The 16881-nt window shown below is 44.6% G+C and overlaps 1 protein-coding gene across 1 annotated transcript; it reads left to right on the plus strand.

The window, feature by feature from the left end:
• The first annotated feature begins 187 nt into the window (after window positions 1-187).
• LOC121554179 (carboxypeptidase B2) lies at window positions 188-16881 on the plus strand. The gene is made up of 11 exons (XM_041867656.2): window positions 188-323; window positions 1191-1266; window positions 1501-1625; window positions 1941-2049; window positions 2382-2483; window positions 2627-2734; window positions 2964-3074; window positions 12153-12243; window positions 12527-12729; window positions 13557-13641; window positions 16147-16881. Exons 1-11 carry the CDS (start codon window positions 205-207, stop codon window positions 16341-16343), a joined length of 1326 nt encoding a protein of 441 aa, XP_041723590.2. The 5' UTR covers window positions 188-204; the 3' UTR covers window positions 16344-16881.

Below are 16881 nucleotides of genomic sequence, written 5' to 3' on the forward strand. Positions count from 1 at the left end.
AAGGTTTTAAAACAAAGACCTATATTATTGAATCTTGTTTTTTGGGGGAAATCATGGCGTATTAAACAGCTCACTGTTATTGCAAAGCAGCCCAAAGCCCTCCTCAAAAAAGTAAAGTTTAACTTAGACTTTACTCTGGCTAAATCAACACAGATCTCTCTCTCTCTCTCTCTCTCTCTCTCTCTCTCTATCTCTCTCTCTACCATGTTAACCAAACATCTTGCACAAGTTTTGGACACATTAAACATGAAGGCTCTTCTAATATGGGCTGTTTTGCTGAACTTTTACAAACTCCTTAAGACAGGTGACTGCACTTCAAAACAGTAAGTTTCCTACAGTAAACATTGTCATAATTGTTTAGGAGACTTTGCTTAACCTAAATGAAAAATAGATGCATTTGATTGACAGATCCAGAAGGACCACCACATGATCACATGATAATGTTTACTCGTTCCACTGTATATCCTCCTACATGTTTTCACCAACTGTATTTTGTTTAAAGTAGAATTGAAGTGATCATTGACATGACGTTGACATCATTGACATGATTTAAGGAATTCACATTCACAAGAAATTATGAGATGACAGGACAAATCTAAACCCATGTAGTTGCTATAATACAGAACTGTAATGAATAGCAAACTATATGGATCTGGGAAGAATAACACTTCAATTTGCTCAATTTGCCATTGGCTCAATTTACCCCAAGGCAAACATTTTGACTATATTAGCCCACACAGCTACAAGGATGCACTTTCATGCTAGGTTTAAGACCTCATATTGAAGCGTATAGAGACCCCAACTGGTGTATAGAACAATCTTAAAATGATATACTTTGGTTTAGATACAAGCATCATGAAACCTCTAACCCAATAATTAATTTGACTTGGTAAAAATCAGTTTTTTTACAAACTCGCTTACCACTTTTTCCATGTGGTTTATTCCTTCACAGACTCCATGAAATGATGACCTCTTCCTAAATATTTGGTCAAATTAATAATTTTGTGTATGGTTTCCTAGAAACAAGGGAACTTACCCCTTTAGCTCAACTCACCTCACGCTCCCCTACATCTCAATAGTCTTGTGACCTCTCCTCATCTCCTTTCATATGTGCAGATGAAGAGGAGACGAGGAAAGGAAGCCACATTAGACTATTGAGACCTAGCCTATTTTTCCTTTGTCTTTCACAGTGACCAAGTACTCTCAATCCAAGTCACAACACACCAACAGGCAGATATTGTGAGAAACATATCCAGCCAATATGAGGTACAATAACGATGTGATAATAAACAAATAATTATCTTCTGTTTAAAAATAACTTTTCACTTCACTGGTCTTGAACCAAGAACATTGTGCAATTACTATTTTTGTTTCTGTAATAGGTTACGGTGTGTTGTTTTCAGACTTATTGTTACTCACAATTAGGATACATTATTTAAAAAGTTTATTCATGTGTTTGTGTGTGTATGAACGTGTGTGTGTGTTGTGTGTGTCTCCCAGACAGTTTTGTGGTCACCTGCTTCACCTGAGCACATTGGAGCAGACACTGAGGTGCACCTGTTTGTTCCTGCCAACAACTTGGGGACTGTCACAGACCTGCTGGATACACACCACATAACACACCAGTATGTCATGTGATCAATGCTCATATTTTAGCGAGACTAGCAACTTTAACACAACACCTAACTGGCTCATCAAGAATATCATATTTCTTGTCTTAAGGGCTAAGGTGTTGCGTTTACTGCAGCAAGATCTTGAGTTCAAGCCACGGTTGGGACTACCAGCCGACTTCGCTTTAACTTCAATGTTGATTTTGTTATGTTATGCCCTTAAGGTCATATCCATGATATTGAATAAGCTTTCAGTATTATGAAATGCATGTAGAATGTTTTTAATAGTTCAGAGAATTCCCCAAGAGCAATAATGTGTGTTTGTTTCAGAGTGCTACTGGACAACACAGAGGAACTGATTGAGATGCAGACCAGGAATGAATCGGCGGACCCTCGAAGCAGCACATCTTATTATGAGAGATACCATTCTCTGGGGGACGTAAGAGACCTGATTGTGTCATGTCATTACCAAATGTTATTAACATAACCTTAATGTAATGTAACATTAACATAATCTCAATGTAACATCCCATTAACATTACTTCAATGTCATAACCTTTTCTGGGCCCGTATTCATACAGCGTCTCAGCGTAGGAGTGCTGATCTAGGATCATTATGATGCCTTTTAGATAATAATGAATAATATTATATGGCCGGGGCAGCTGGTCCTAGATCAGTTTACTACTGTGAGATGCTTTATGAATACAAGGCCCTGGTCATTTGTGGTCCCAGCTGGTAGATGAAAATGTTATCATGCTGTCTCTTCTATAGATATACTATTGGATCAACAAGACTGCCCAGGAACACTCAGACATGGTCAAAGTCATCCTGATTGGCTCATCGTATGAGAAACGCCCACTTTATGTTCTCAAGGTGCCCCAAGCTGCCTTTTTAGCAATGATTGATACAATAATTATATTTTGAAATAATGTAATTGTCATAATCATTTTATACAAGCAACAGTCACATGTTCATCATCTGATCAAATGATTGCATTTCTCTGTTGTCTTTTTCAGTTGTCCGGACGACAAGAGAGAGCTGAAAAGAGAGCAATGTGGATTGACTGTGGCATTCATGCTAGAGAGTGGATCTCCCCAGCCTTCTGCCTGTGGTTTGTGCAATATGTCAGTACCTTGTTCCTAAAATCCAGATTCTCTACCAACTTACACTCTATCTATTCTGATACTGTATACATCTTTGGTTATATAGTATCTTCATAACTCATTGGTTATGAAGTACAATTTAAAAATTTTATGATGGCTCTGGAATATAAAATTGTATTGCACACTATTTTAATTTGGAACACAGACAGATATATTAAATTGTTGAATCTTCCTTGTGCTCTTTCCTCAGTCCTTGAATTTCTACAATCAAAACAATGACATCACTGAGATGCTGAACAGTATGGACATCTATGTTCTGCCTGTCATGAACCCGGATGGATACAAGTACACATGGACAACGGTAAAAAATATGACAATTAATAAGATGTATCGAAATTGAGTCAGTGGTTGCGTTCCAGGACGACAACATTGCAGACGTGGTATCGACCAATAGTTGTGTGCCACGTAATCGACTGCGCAGTCATGCATCAGATTGCTATATGATGTGGTTAGCTGATATGATAAACACCTATCCAGTGAGATCTGGCATGAGTCTGCAATGTAGTCTGTCTGGAATGCCGCCAGTGCCTTCAAATATGTCAATCTGAGCTACACAACATTTGTCATCTCTATGGGCACTGTGCATCATATGGACATACACTACATAACCAAAAGTATGTGGATACCTGCTTGTCGAACATCTCGTTCCAAAATCATGGGCATTAATATAGAGTTGGTCCCCCCTTTGCTGCTATAACAGCCTCCACTCTTCTGGGAAGGCTTTCCACTAGATGTTGGAACATTGCTGCGGGGTAGGGCTGTCCCCGAAGGAAAACAAATCTTGGTTGACCGAAAGTCGGCTGTTCTTTCGACCAATCGATTGCAAAACAATTTTTTACTTGTATTTTTCCAAATCTAGACACACCCTATGTGTTTTAATAAGATCAACTATATGCATTGAGCTTGTCTGATGCTTTAAGCTTATGGTTTAATGCCTCGAGGACGCCAGAGATCTAGATAACCAGAAGAAGAAAAAAAACGTAACCTGACCCAACTATTCTCCTCCCGCTCCAGCTGGCTTTCGCAGATTCTGCCATTACTCTCCCGAAGTTGCCGGTAATAGGCTACAGTAGTCGTTGGCAACCTTTCTCATGTGGAATGCAAATGTATCTTACCATTTCTACCGATCTGCGTGCAAGTTATGGTTTTCATATGCACATTTTCGTGAAACAGTTTCATTTAATTTATAATAATGTCTTCATATCTCAAAATCATTGTCATGTGGTTAATCAAAATTCTATCCAAATCTAAATAAAAATGATACAAACCTAAAAAGTAACTTCTATTGCCATTGCCAACTATGTAAAAATAGCCTACATCAAGCCAACAAATAAAAACATTGCAGCCTGCAGGTAGAAAATATCCTGATAAAAATAAATATCCTATAAATCACATTGGCTACACATGGCCTGTCTGCAACGAACTTGAAACATTGTATCAACTATTAACTTGGGTCTGGCCCAAAGCTTGTGCTAGCAAATTTGCAACATTGTATAAAATATTCTGGGCCCTCAGTTTCCCACACCAGTGAGCTCGGACAGACACAACTGTACGCTATTTGTGCAAGGCATAAGAAGCAGTGCTTGTTTTTGACTTGGGCAGGAGCTCACCGGAGCTGAGTACCGGCACCTACACATTTCTACTGCTTGAGCTCCTGTTCCTCTTATAGAATATTAGCTCAAAAGTATTGTGGAGCTCCTGCACCTAAATATAAACAGTAACAGCATCCAAAATGAGTACCGGAACCTATTTAAGTCAAAGTCAAGCTCTGATAAGAAGCCTATTTTATGACGTTTCCGCTGGATCAGAGCATGCCATTTTCCCCTTTCATGCTGAGTGGTTATCAAAAGGGAGACAGCTGGAAATAATTTTCAAATACATTGAGGAACTATTGTAATTCTCAATGGATGTAAAAACAGACTTTGTTTGCTTGCTGTTTGAGGTGAAGAAAACATTACTTTGAGAAGCTCCACAGATCATTAGTGGTGGTGCGTTAAGCCAATCAGAAATACTATCAGTGTCACGCTCTGGTTCCGGGACTTTGTATGTTGAGCTAGGGTGTGTTCGTTTCGTTGTGTTCTGTTTGGTTGGGTTGTCTATGTGGTTGTTTTTCCTTGGTTGTATTGAGTGACTCCCAATCAGAGGTAACGAGTGTCAGCTGTTGGCTCGTTAGCTCTGATTGGGAGCCATATTTAAACTGTGTGTTTTCACCTTGTGTTTGTGGGTTTTTGTTCCGTGTTCAGTCAGTGTTACTGTGGACTTCTCGATCGTGTTTTGTTTTGTATTTTGTGCTTTAACTATTAAAGTCATGTTCATTTCACACGCTGCGCCTTGGTCTACTCCTTCTCGTCAAGACGATCGTGACAGAAAAACCCACCATCAAAGGACCAAGCAGCGTGTCCAGGAATCGGCAGCCTGGACGTGGGAGCAGCGTCGGAGGGTCGAGAGGCAACCCCAAAAATTTTTTAGGGGGGGGCACACGGCAGGGGCGACTGGGCAGCAGGAGGCTGCCACAGGGCGATTAGTTGAGGAGGCCACCAGGTTAAGGGAGCTACTGGCGAAGAGGGAGCAGGAGTTAATGTTGCAGAGGATGGAGCTATTAGAGGCGATTAGGGAAAGGGTGAGAAATGAGGCACGGCGAGAGGAACTCGGTAGGCAGCTGAGGGAGCGGAAGGTTATGATGAAACCCAGTCCCGCTCCTCACACCAAGCAAGTGGTGTGCGTCACCAGTCCGGTCCGGCCCGTTCCTGCTTCCCGCACTAAGTGTACGGTGCACGTCGCCAGCCCGGCCCGGCTCGTTCCTGTTTCCCGCACTAAGTGTACGGTGCGCGTCGCCAGCCCAGCCCGGCCTGTTCCTGCCTCTCGCATCAAGCCTACGGTGTGCGTCGCCAGCCCTGCCCGGCCTGTTCCTGCTCCTCGCACTAAGCCTAAGGTGTGCGTCGCCAGCCCAGCCCGGCCTGTTCCTGCTACTCGCACCAAGCCAGGGGTACGAGTCGTCGGCCTGGTCCAGCCCGTTCCTGCTACTCGCACCAAGCCAAGGGTGCGAGTCGTCAGCCTGGTTCAGCTCGTCCCTGCTACTCGCACCAAGCCAAGGGTGCGAGCCGTCAGCCTGATCCAGCCCATTCCTGCTACTCGCACCAAGCCAGGGAGGCGAGTCGTCAGCCTGGTGAGGCCCGTTCCGGCTCCACGCATCAAGCCTAGGGTGCGTATCGTCAGCCAGGTCCGGTCCGTTCCTGCCTCACGCGCCAAGCCAGGGGTGCGCGTCGTCAGTCCAGATCCTACCAGCTGGGTCAGATCGGACCGGGGGCGCTACGGGGGGATTGAAGAAGGGTGGTGGTCAAGCCCGGAGCCGGAGCCGCCTCCGAGGAGTAATGCCCACCCAGCCCTCCCCTGTTTGGGGTTGTTGAGGCGCGGTCGCAGTCCGCGCCTTTAGGGGGGGGTACTGTCACGCTCTGGCTCCGGGACTTTGTATGTTGAGCCAGGGTGTGTTCGTTTCGTTGTGTTCTGTTTGGTTGGGTTGTCTATGTGGTTGTTTTTCCTTGGTTGTATTGAGTGACTCCCAATCAGAGGTAACGAGTGTCAGCTGTTGGCTCGTTAGCTCTGATTGGGAGCCATATTTAAACTGTGTGTTTTCACCTTGTGTTTGTGGGTTTTTGTTCCGTGTTCAGTCAGTGTTACTGTGGACTTCTCGATCGTGTTTTGTTTTGTATTTTGTGCTTTAACTATTAAAGTCATGTTCATTTCACACGCTGCGCCTTGGTCTACTCCTTCTCGTCAAGACGATCGTGACAGAAAAACCCACCATCAAAGGACCAAGCAGTGTGTCCAGGAATCGGCAGCCTGGACGTGGGAGCAGCGTCGGAGGGTCGAGAGGCAACCCCAAAAAAATTTTAGGGGGGGGCACACGGCAGGGGCGACTGGGCAGCAGGAGGCTGCCACAGGGCGATTAGTTGAGGAGGCCACCAGGTTAAGGGAGCTACTGGCGAAGAGGGAGCAGGAGTTAATGTTGCAGAGGATGGAGCTATTAGAGGCGATTAGGGAAAGGGTGAGAAATGAGGCACGGCGAGAGGAACTCGGTAGGCAGCTGAGGGAGCGGAAGGTTATGATGAAACCCAGTCCCGCTCCTCACACCAAGCAAGTGGTGTGCGTCACCAGTCCGGTCCGGCCCGTTCCTGCTTCCCGCACTAAGTGTACGGTGCACGTCGCCAGCCCGGCCCGGCTCGTTCCTGTTTCCCGCACTCGAAGTGTGACGGTGCGCGTCGCCAGCCCAGCCCGGCCTGTTCCTGCCTCTCGCATCAAGCCTACGGTGTGCGTCGCCAGCCCTGCCCGGCCTGTTCCTGCTCCTCGCACTAAGCCTAAGGTGTGCGTCGCCAGCCCAGCCCGGCCTGTTCCTGCTCCACGCACCAAGCCTACGGGGTGCGTCGCCAGCCCAGCCCGGCCTGTTCCTGCTCCACGCACCAAACCTACGGGGTGCGTCGCCAGCCCTGCCCGGCCTGTTCCTGCTCCACGCACAAAGCCTACGGTGTACGTCGCCAGCCCAGCCCGGCCTGTCCCTGCTCCACGCACAAAGCCTACGGTGTGCGTCGCCAGCCCAGCCCGGCCTGTCCCTGCTCCACGCACAAAGCCTACGGTGTACGTCGCCAGCCCAGCCCGGCCTGTTCCTGCTCCACGCACAAAGCCTACGGTGTGCGTCGCCAGCCCAGTCCGGCCTGTCCCTGCTCTACGCACAAAGCCTACGGTGTGCGTCGTCGGCCTGGTCCAGCCCGTTCCTGCTACTCGCACCAAGCCAGGGGTACGAGTCGTCGGCCTGGTCCAGCCCGTTCCTGCTACTCGCACCAAGCCAAGGGTGCGAGTCGTCAGCCTGGTTCAGCTCGTCCCTGCTACTCGCACCAAGCCAAGGGTGCGAGCCGTCAGCCTGATCCAGCCCATTCCTGCTACTCGCACCAAGCCAGGGAGGCGAGTCGTCAGCCTGGTGAGGCCCGTTCCGGCTCCACGCATCAAGCCTAGGGTGCGTATCGTCAGCCAGGTCCGGTCCGTTCCTGCCTCACGCGCCAAGCCAGGGGTGCGCGTCGTCAGTCCAGATCCTACCAGCTGGGTCAGATCGGACCGGGGCGCTACGGGGGATTGAAGAAGGGTGGTGGTCAAGCCCCGGAGCCGGAGCCGCCTCCGAGGAGTAATGCCCACCCAGCCCTCCCCTGTTTGGGGTTGTTGAGGCGCGGTCGCAGTCCGCGCCTTTAGGGGGGGGTACTGTCACGCTCTGGCTCCGGGACTTTGTATGTTGAGCCAGGGTGTGTTCGTTTCGTTGTGTTCTGTTTGGTTGGGTTGTCTATGTGGTTGTTTTTCCTTGGTTGTATTGAGTGACTCCCAATCAGAGGTAACGAGTGTCAGCTGTTGGCTCGTTAGCTCTGATTGGGAGCCATATTTAAACTGTGTGTTTTCACCTTGTGTTTGTGGGTTTTTGTTCCGTGTTCAGTCAGTGTTACTGTGGACTTCTCGATCGTGTTTTGTTTTGTATTTTGTGCTTTAACTATTAAAGTCATGTTCATTTCACACGCTGCGCCTTGGTCTACTCCTTCTCGTCAAGACGATCGTGACAATCAGATCCCCAAATGGGCACATTTATATGCCTACATTTGCTAGCAGGCCAGGTAGCCAATAGGCCTAATTCTATGTGTGCGCGTCCTTACTCAACATTGACAGGAGCACTCCAAACAAAAGACAATGGACTAAATTGACAGAACTCGTAAATTGAATTAAATAAACCAAAACTTGTTTTTCACAAGCGTAGCATAGGTTGTGCACTCTGCGAACAATGTGTCCACTCCGACAATGAGAACAGGAAGACTGGAATACTAATATTGAATGCATTAAAATAAATGACTGTAATCAAAGTAACAAACATTGTAGATTAGAAATTATAAGAATTAATGGTAAATGTACAACTGGTGATATATGTAATGGGGAATTGATATACACCAACAATCAAATGCAAACAATTCTCACAATGAAGTTATGAAAAAATGAATATGCACAAATTGGCGGGAGAGTGCGCGTTCTGGAGAGAGAAGTGCATTGTGCATCTGGGCGCATGGTCAATCCGATGTCTGCATTTACTGTGATATGGCCTCAGCAGAAGTCAGGGCAAGAATGGCCTCAGCAGAAGTCAGGGCATTCATACTTCTTGCGCTTCGCAGAGCCCTCCACATTGTTACAAAATGTGGGAGGCGCATGGCGATGCGTACAGAGCTCGATTTGGCCTCTGCATGCCTCTGGAGGCTCTGCAACACCCTCCATATGGAGCTTCTGACCACATTTTAGAGTCAAACATAAATAGGCTTTTAGTCTAGGCCTCCGCAATGGATTAGTTCACTGAGATGGGTGTAAATATACAGTACCAGTCAAAAGTTTGGACACACCTACTCATTCAAGGGTTTTCCTTTATTTTGACTATTTTCTACATTGTAGAATAATAGTGAAGACATCATAACTATGAAAAAACACATATGGAATCATGTAGTAACCAGAAAAGTGTTAAACAAATCAAAATATATTTGAGATTCTTCAAAAAGCCAGCCTTTGCCTTGATGACAGCTTTGCACACTCTTGGCATTCTCTCAACCAGCTTCACCTGGAATGCTTTTCCAACAGTCCTGAAGGAGTTCCCACATATGCTCAGCACTTGTTGGCTGCTTTTCCTTCACTCTGCGGTCCGACTCATCCCAAACCATCTCAATTGGGTGGAGGTCGGGTGATTGTGGAGGCCAGGTCATCTGATGCAGCACTCAATCACTCTCATTCTTGGTAAAATAGCCCTTACATAGCCTGGAGGTGTGTTGGGTCGTTGTCCTGTTGAAAAACAAATGATAGTCCCACTAAGCCCAAACCAGATGGGATGGCGTATCGCTGCAGAATGCTGTGGTAGCCCTGCTGGTTAACTGTGCCTTGAATTCTAATTAAATCACAGACGTCACCAGCAAAGCAACCCACACCATAACACCTCCTCCTCCATGCTTTACGGTGGGAAATACACATGTGGAGATCATCCGTTCACCCACAACGTGTCTCACAAAGACACATCGGTTAGAATAAAAAATCTCAAATTTGGACTCCAGACCAAAGGACAAATCTCCACCGGTCTATGTCCATTGCTTGTGTTTCTTGGTCCAAGCAAGTCTCTTATTATTATTGGTGTCCTTTAGACCACAAAGGCCTGATTCACACAGTCTCTTCTGAACAGTTGATGTTGAGATTTGTCTGTGACTTGAACTCTGTGACTCATTTATTTGGGCTGCAATTTCTGAGGCTGTTAACTCTAATTACCTTATCTGCAGCAAAGGTAACTCTGGGTCTTCCATTCCTGTGGCGGTCCTCATGAGAGCCAGTTTCATCATAGCGCTTGATGGTTTTTGTGACTGCACTTGAAGAAACTTTCAAAGTTCTTGACATTTTCTGTATTGACTGACCTTCATGGACTGTCGTTTCTCTTTGCTTATTTGAGCTGTACTTGCCATAATATGGACTTGGTCTTTTACAAAATAGGGCTATCTTCTGCCCCCCCTACCTTGTCACAACACAACAGATTGGCTCAAATGCAATAAGAAGGAAATAAATTCCACAAAATAACTTTTAAGAAGGCACACCTGTTAATTGAAATGCATTCCTCATGAAGCTGGTTGAGAGAATGCCAAGAGTGTGCAAAGCTGTCATCAAGGCAAAGGGTGGCTATTTGAAAAATCTCAAATATAACACTTTTTTGGTTACTACATGATTCCGTATGTGTTATTTCACAGTTTTGACGTCTTCACTATTATTCTACAAAGTAAAAAAAAGTAAAAATAAAGAAAAACCCTTGAATGAGTAGGTGTGTCCAAACTTTTGACTAGTAGTGTGTGTGTATATATACATATATATATTTTTATTTATTCATTTATTTATTCATTAGTTTGTTTGTTACTGCTCGACTAAAACAATCTGTCGACCAACAGCCTAATAACCAAAAAATGGACCAGTCGACTAATTGCTGTCAGCCCTACTGCGGGGACTTCCATTCAGCCAAAAGAGCATTAGTGAGGTCGGGCACTGATGTTGGGCGATTGGGCCTGGCTCGCAGTCAGCGTTCCAATTCATCCATCGCAAAGGTGTTCGATGGGGTTGAGGTCAGGGCTCTGTGCAGGCCAGTCAAGTTCTTCCACACCGATCTCGACAAACCATTTCTGTATGGACCTCGCTTTGTGCATGGGGGCATTGTCATGCTGAAATAGTAAAGGGCCTTCCCCAAACTGTTGCTACAAAGTTGGAAGCACAGAATCGTCTAGAATGTCATTGTATGCTGTAGCATTAATATTTCCATTCACTGGAACTAAGGGGCCTAGCCCGAACCATGAAAAACAGCCCCAGACCATTATTCCTCCCCTACCAATCTGTACAGTTGGCACTATGCATTGGGACATGTAGCGTTCTCCTGGCATCCGCCAAACCCAGATTCGTCCGTCGGACTACCAGATGGTGAAGCGTGATTCATCACTCCAGAGAACGTGTTTCCACTGCTCCAGAGTCCAATGGCAGCGAGCTTTACACCACTCCAGCCGACGCTTGTCATTGCACTTGGTTATCTTAGGCTTGGGTGCGGCTGCTCGGCCGTGGAAACCCATTTCATGAAGCTCCCGACTAACAGTTATTGTGCTGATGTTGCTTCCAGAGGCTGTTTGGAAGTCAGTAGTGAGTGTTGCAACCGAGGACAGACTATTTTTACGCGTTTCAGCACTCGGCGGTCCCGTTCTTTGAGCTTGTATGGCCTACCAATTCGCGGCTGAGCCGTTGTTTCCACTTCACAATAACAGCACTTACAGTTGACTGGGGCAGCTCTAGCAGGGCAGAAATTTGTCGAACTGACTTGTTGGAAAGGTGGCATCCTATTACGGTGCCGCGTTGAAAGTCACTGAGCTCTTCAGTAAGGCCATTCTACTACCAATGTTTGTCTATGGAGATTGCATGGCGGTATGTCGATTTTATACACCTGTCAGCAACGGGTGTGGCTGAAATAGCCAAATCCACTAATTTGAAGAGGTGTCCATATACTCTTGGCCATGTAGTGTACTTTGTGCACATGATCTAATAAATATATATATATATATAATTTTTATCACACAGATCCATTCCACTCACTCCTAAACAACTCAACTTCATTTATTCTGCATAATGAATATACAGAATGTCAGAGAGATTTTGTGAGTTTACGTCAGTATAGGTTTTATGAGTATATGGCAGTAGGCTATAGGTTTTATGAGTATATGGCAGTAGGCTATAGGTTTTATGAGTGTATACAGTATGTCAGTATTTGTTTTGTGATTATACTTTGTGTGCTGCTTTATTTGACCAGAACCGAATGTGGAGAAAGAATCGTTCCTCGAACAAGGAAAGCAACTGTGTTGGAACCGACCTCAATAGAAACTTTGATGCAAACTGGTGCAGTAAGTCTGAAATGGGAACTGAACTGGTAGCTTGAGGGCTACTGGTCTCTGATCCCACATACAAACTACTGCCGTTGTTCCCTTGAGCAAGCCACTTATCCTCAAAATTGCTCTCCATCCAGGGGCGTTGCACCACCACTGACTCTGTGTCACTCAACATGTGTGTGTTTCTGGGGGTGTTGGGAAAAAGGCAGAAGATGGCTTTCCATTCTAACCAAATGGACAGATGACTTTCCATTCTAACCAAATGGACAATAAACTGTCTATTCTATTCACTCTGCAGCGAAGGGCGCCTCCAACAGGCCCTGTGATGAGATATACTGCGGCCAGTTCCCAGAGTCGGAGCCTGAGGCGGAAGCCGTGGCTAACTTCCTGCGCAGCCACAAAGACTCGGTAAAGCTCTACCTCTCCATCCATTCCTATGGTCAGATGCTGCTCTTCCCATACTCCTGCTCCAATGAGGAGGTGCCTAACCATGCCGAGCTGGTGAGTTGTTGGGAGAGCTGAATGGGCGGATGAAACCCAGGGATCACATATTAGGCATTCATTTGTAGTTGATAAGTGTGTTTGTAAGTAGCTAATTAGGCCTATATTCTGTATAATTAGTCATTTATTAAGCCTTTATTCAGTGTTGTCCTATTCACACAAACACTGAATAAAGGCCTAATAAATGGCTAATAGTACCCGAAATGGCATAATTCGCTACTTATAAATGCTTATATGGTGATCCATGTACTGGTTTTTGATCAGTCAGTAAATATCATAACCCACAAAAATGCTAACTTCCCCTGTTAATGATAATGGTGAGAGGTTAGCATGTCTTGCGGGTGTCTTTGTGCCTCTGTAACTTTCTCAATCATCATTATTCACGATTCATTCAGGCTTATCCGTAATCATGGTAATCAAGGGTTCAGAAATATATTATATTCTTATTTACAATTAAAGTGACCCCAAAATGACACTACGTGAATTTGTCCAAATTATTTTGGTTCCCTAAAATGGGGGGACTATGTACAAAAAGTGCTGTAATTACCCACAGATTAAAGCTGACAGTATGCACTTTAACCTCATAGTCATTGTATCATTTCAAATCCAAAGGGCTGGAAAAAAAATTAAAATGTGTCACTGTCCAAATACTTTTGGACATTTACATTTACATTTTAGTCATTTAGCAGACACTCTTATCCAGAGCGACTTACAGTTAGTGAGTGCATACATTTTTGGACCTCACTGTATATAATGGATTTTTTTTTATGAATAGGGGCCTCTTTTTATTATTTGTATTAACTGTGTTCAATTGTTTTTTTTAACAGTTTGAGCTTGCACAGGAGGCAGCCATGAAAATCAGAAGACACTACAGGAACAACTACAAATATGGCGCATCAGCAAAAACAATATGTGAGTCAGTCTTCATCAGAGTTGGGGTCAATTCCATTTTAAATTTGGTAAACTCAGGAAACATTGGACTGGAATTGACCACAAGCCTGGTCTCCATCAAAGACAACATTGTGATACTCACAGAATTTTTGTCTGCATCACATAGGTTGGAGTGGCAGGCAGCAAGGTTCAGACAAACCCCCACTGTTGCAAACCAAATGTTGGCTAGAAGCATGGGGATATAATGGAGATTATGTTTATGAATTGGCTGGCTGGGCTGTGGGACAGTGGATAATTCAAATGGAAATGTTAACAGGCATTACCCGTGGATTATCTTGAATAACTCCTGGCTATCAATCAATTAGCATCCAGGATCCAAATATACAGTTTTATAAAACCTGGTCTCAGAGCATTTCGTATTATTCTGTACGTAAATCCGTTGACATGATATGTTACTTTTCGTATAGTATGTATTAATTTGTGGATGTCCATCACCCATTTCGTATGATATGTTATGAATTACAATTTGTATTACACTGAACAAAAATATAAACACAACTTGCAACAATTTCAAAGATTTTACTGAGTTACAGTTTATATAACGTCAATGTAAATAAATAAATTAGGCCCTAATCTATGGATGACTGGGAATACAGATATGCATCTGTTGGTCACAGATACCTTAAACAAAAAAAAGGTAGGGGAGTGGATTAGAAAACCATTCAGTATCTGGTGTGACCACCATTTGCCTAATGCAACGGAACACATCTCCTTCGCATAGAGTTGATCAGGCTGTTGATTGTGGCCTGTGGAATGTTGTCCCACTCCTCTTCAAAGGCTGTGCGAAGTTGCTGGATATTGGCGGGAAATGGAACACGCGGTCATACACGTCGATCCAGAGCTTCCCAAACATGCTCAATGGGTGACATGTCTGGTGAGTATGCAGGCCATGGAAGAACTGGGACATTTTCAGCTTCCAGGAATTGTGTACAGATCCTTGCGACATGGGTCCGTGCATTATCATCCTGAAACATGAGGTGATGGGGGCGGATAAATGGCATGACAATGGGCGTCAGGATCTCGTCACGGTATCTCTGTGCATTCAATTTGCCATAGATAAAATGCAATTGTGTTCATTGTCCGTAGCTTATGCCTGCCCATACCATAACCCCACCGCCACCATGGGGCACTCTGTTCACAACGTTGACATCATCAATCCGCTCGCCCACATGATGCCATACACAATGTCTGCCATCTGCCCAGTACAGTTGAAACCGGGATTCATCCGTAAAGAGTACACTTCTCCAGTGTGCCAGTGGCCATTGAAGGTGAGCATTTGCCCACTGATGTCGGTTACGACGCCAAACTGCAGTCAGGTCAAAACCCTGGTGAGGACGACGAGCATGCAGATGAGCTTCCCTGAGACGTTTTCTGACAGTTTGTGCAGACATTCTTCAGCTTTCCGGGTGGCTGGTCTCAGACGATTCCACAGGAGAAGAAGCTGGATGTAGAGGTCCTGGGCCGGCGTGGTTACATGTGGTCTGTGGTTATGAGGCCAGTTGGCCGTACTGCCAAATTCTCTAAAACGACATTGGAGGCAGCTTGTGGTAGAGAAATGTAACATTCAATTCTCTGGCAACAGCTCTGGTGGACATTCCTGCAGTCAGCATGCCAATTGCATGCTCCCTCAAAATGCTCCCTCAAAACTTGAGACATCTGTGGCATTGTGTGGTATGACAAAACTGCACATTTTAGAGTGGCCTTTTATTGTCCCCAGCACAAGGTTCACCTTTGTAATGATCATGCTGTTTAATCAGCTTCTTGATATGCCACACATGTCAGGTGGATGGATTATCTTGGCAAAGGATAAATGCTCACTAACAGGGATGTAAACAAATGTGTGCACACAATTTTAGAGAAATAAGCTTTTTGTGCGTATGGAAAAATTCTGGGATCTTTTATTTCAGCTCATGAAACATGGGACCAATACTTTACATGTTGCATTTATATTTTTGTTCAGTGTATATGTTACGAATTTGCAAAAGGTACAATATGTTACGAATGTGCAAAATGTACAATATTTCGGAGTTAGGTTAAAGGGTTAAGTTTAGGGTTAGGGGAAGGGGTAGCTAACATGCTAAGTAGTTGCAAAGTAGCTATAAAGTAGTATATAGTTGAAAAGTTGCTCATTAGCTAAAATGCTTAAGTTCCCCATGATGAGATTCAAACTCGCAACCTTTGGGTTGGTAGACGTTCGCGTTACACGCCCACCAATCCACCCTGACCAACCACCCTACTTTAGTTTTTGCCTTAAGCAACCATCATGTAACTATACCAAACGCAACATATCATACTAATTTGAGTGTCCCGGATTTACGTTTACTATGTTACGTATAATCTATGAGACCAAGCTCTTTTATAATAAAATGTTGACAATTGCTTTGTAAAGCTGTTATAAGTTATTGCTTTATAAACTGTCACTACAAAACAAGTAAAATTCCTCGTTCTCCCTTTGTCCTTCTCCAGACTTAGCCCCCGGAGGATCTGACGACTGGGCCTACAACCTGGGTATCCACTACTCCTTCACCTTTGAGCTGGAGGACCGTGGTCGATATGGTTTCCTCCTACCGCCATCATTCATCTCCAAGGCCTGCAATGAAGCCCTCCTCGCTGTTAAGAGTATAGCTGTCAGAGTCATTCAGAAAACACAACCCCAACCCTAACCCTTTATGCTCCTGAGAAGTTGGCTGTGTAAACCTGAGCAGTTTCACGTCTGATTTGGTCCAAAGTAATGCCTTTTATCAAAGTCTGTTTTGTGTGCGTGTCTGTCAAACATGATTTTAAATTGTATCATCGCCTAAAAAAGTATTCATGTTTTTTTTAAAGGAGTGGGGCAGTCACACTCATTACATAATTAGTTGTTTGTTGGAGGAGAGGAAAGACGGGGGAGAGAGTGCTGAAATAGCAATGGGTCTGATTCAAACCCATGCTGCAGCACATTGTGTTCCATGGGCAGCGGCTTAGACCGCAAGGCCACCCTAGCACAGTATTCATGTTTTGTAGTAAGTAATCATAGCCACTAATGAAATCTTTCTCTTTCAATTCCTTTCTTATTTTTTTAATTCCAGCTGTATATCCTCCTACAGTTTTAAAGCTTAAAACTATAATTGTGTTGACAGTTCTCTGTGTGTAGGCTTCTAATGGTGTAACAAGATGAATGGTCCAACAGAAAACAATAATGAAATTAGATATTCAAATGTT

This window comes from Coregonus clupeaformis, chromosome 29 (genome assembly GCF_020615455.1).
Source record: "Coregonus clupeaformis isolate EN_2021a chromosome 29, ASM2061545v1, whole genome shotgun sequence".
NCBI lineage: Eukaryota > Metazoa > Chordata > Actinopteri > Salmoniformes > Salmonidae > Coregonus > Coregonus clupeaformis.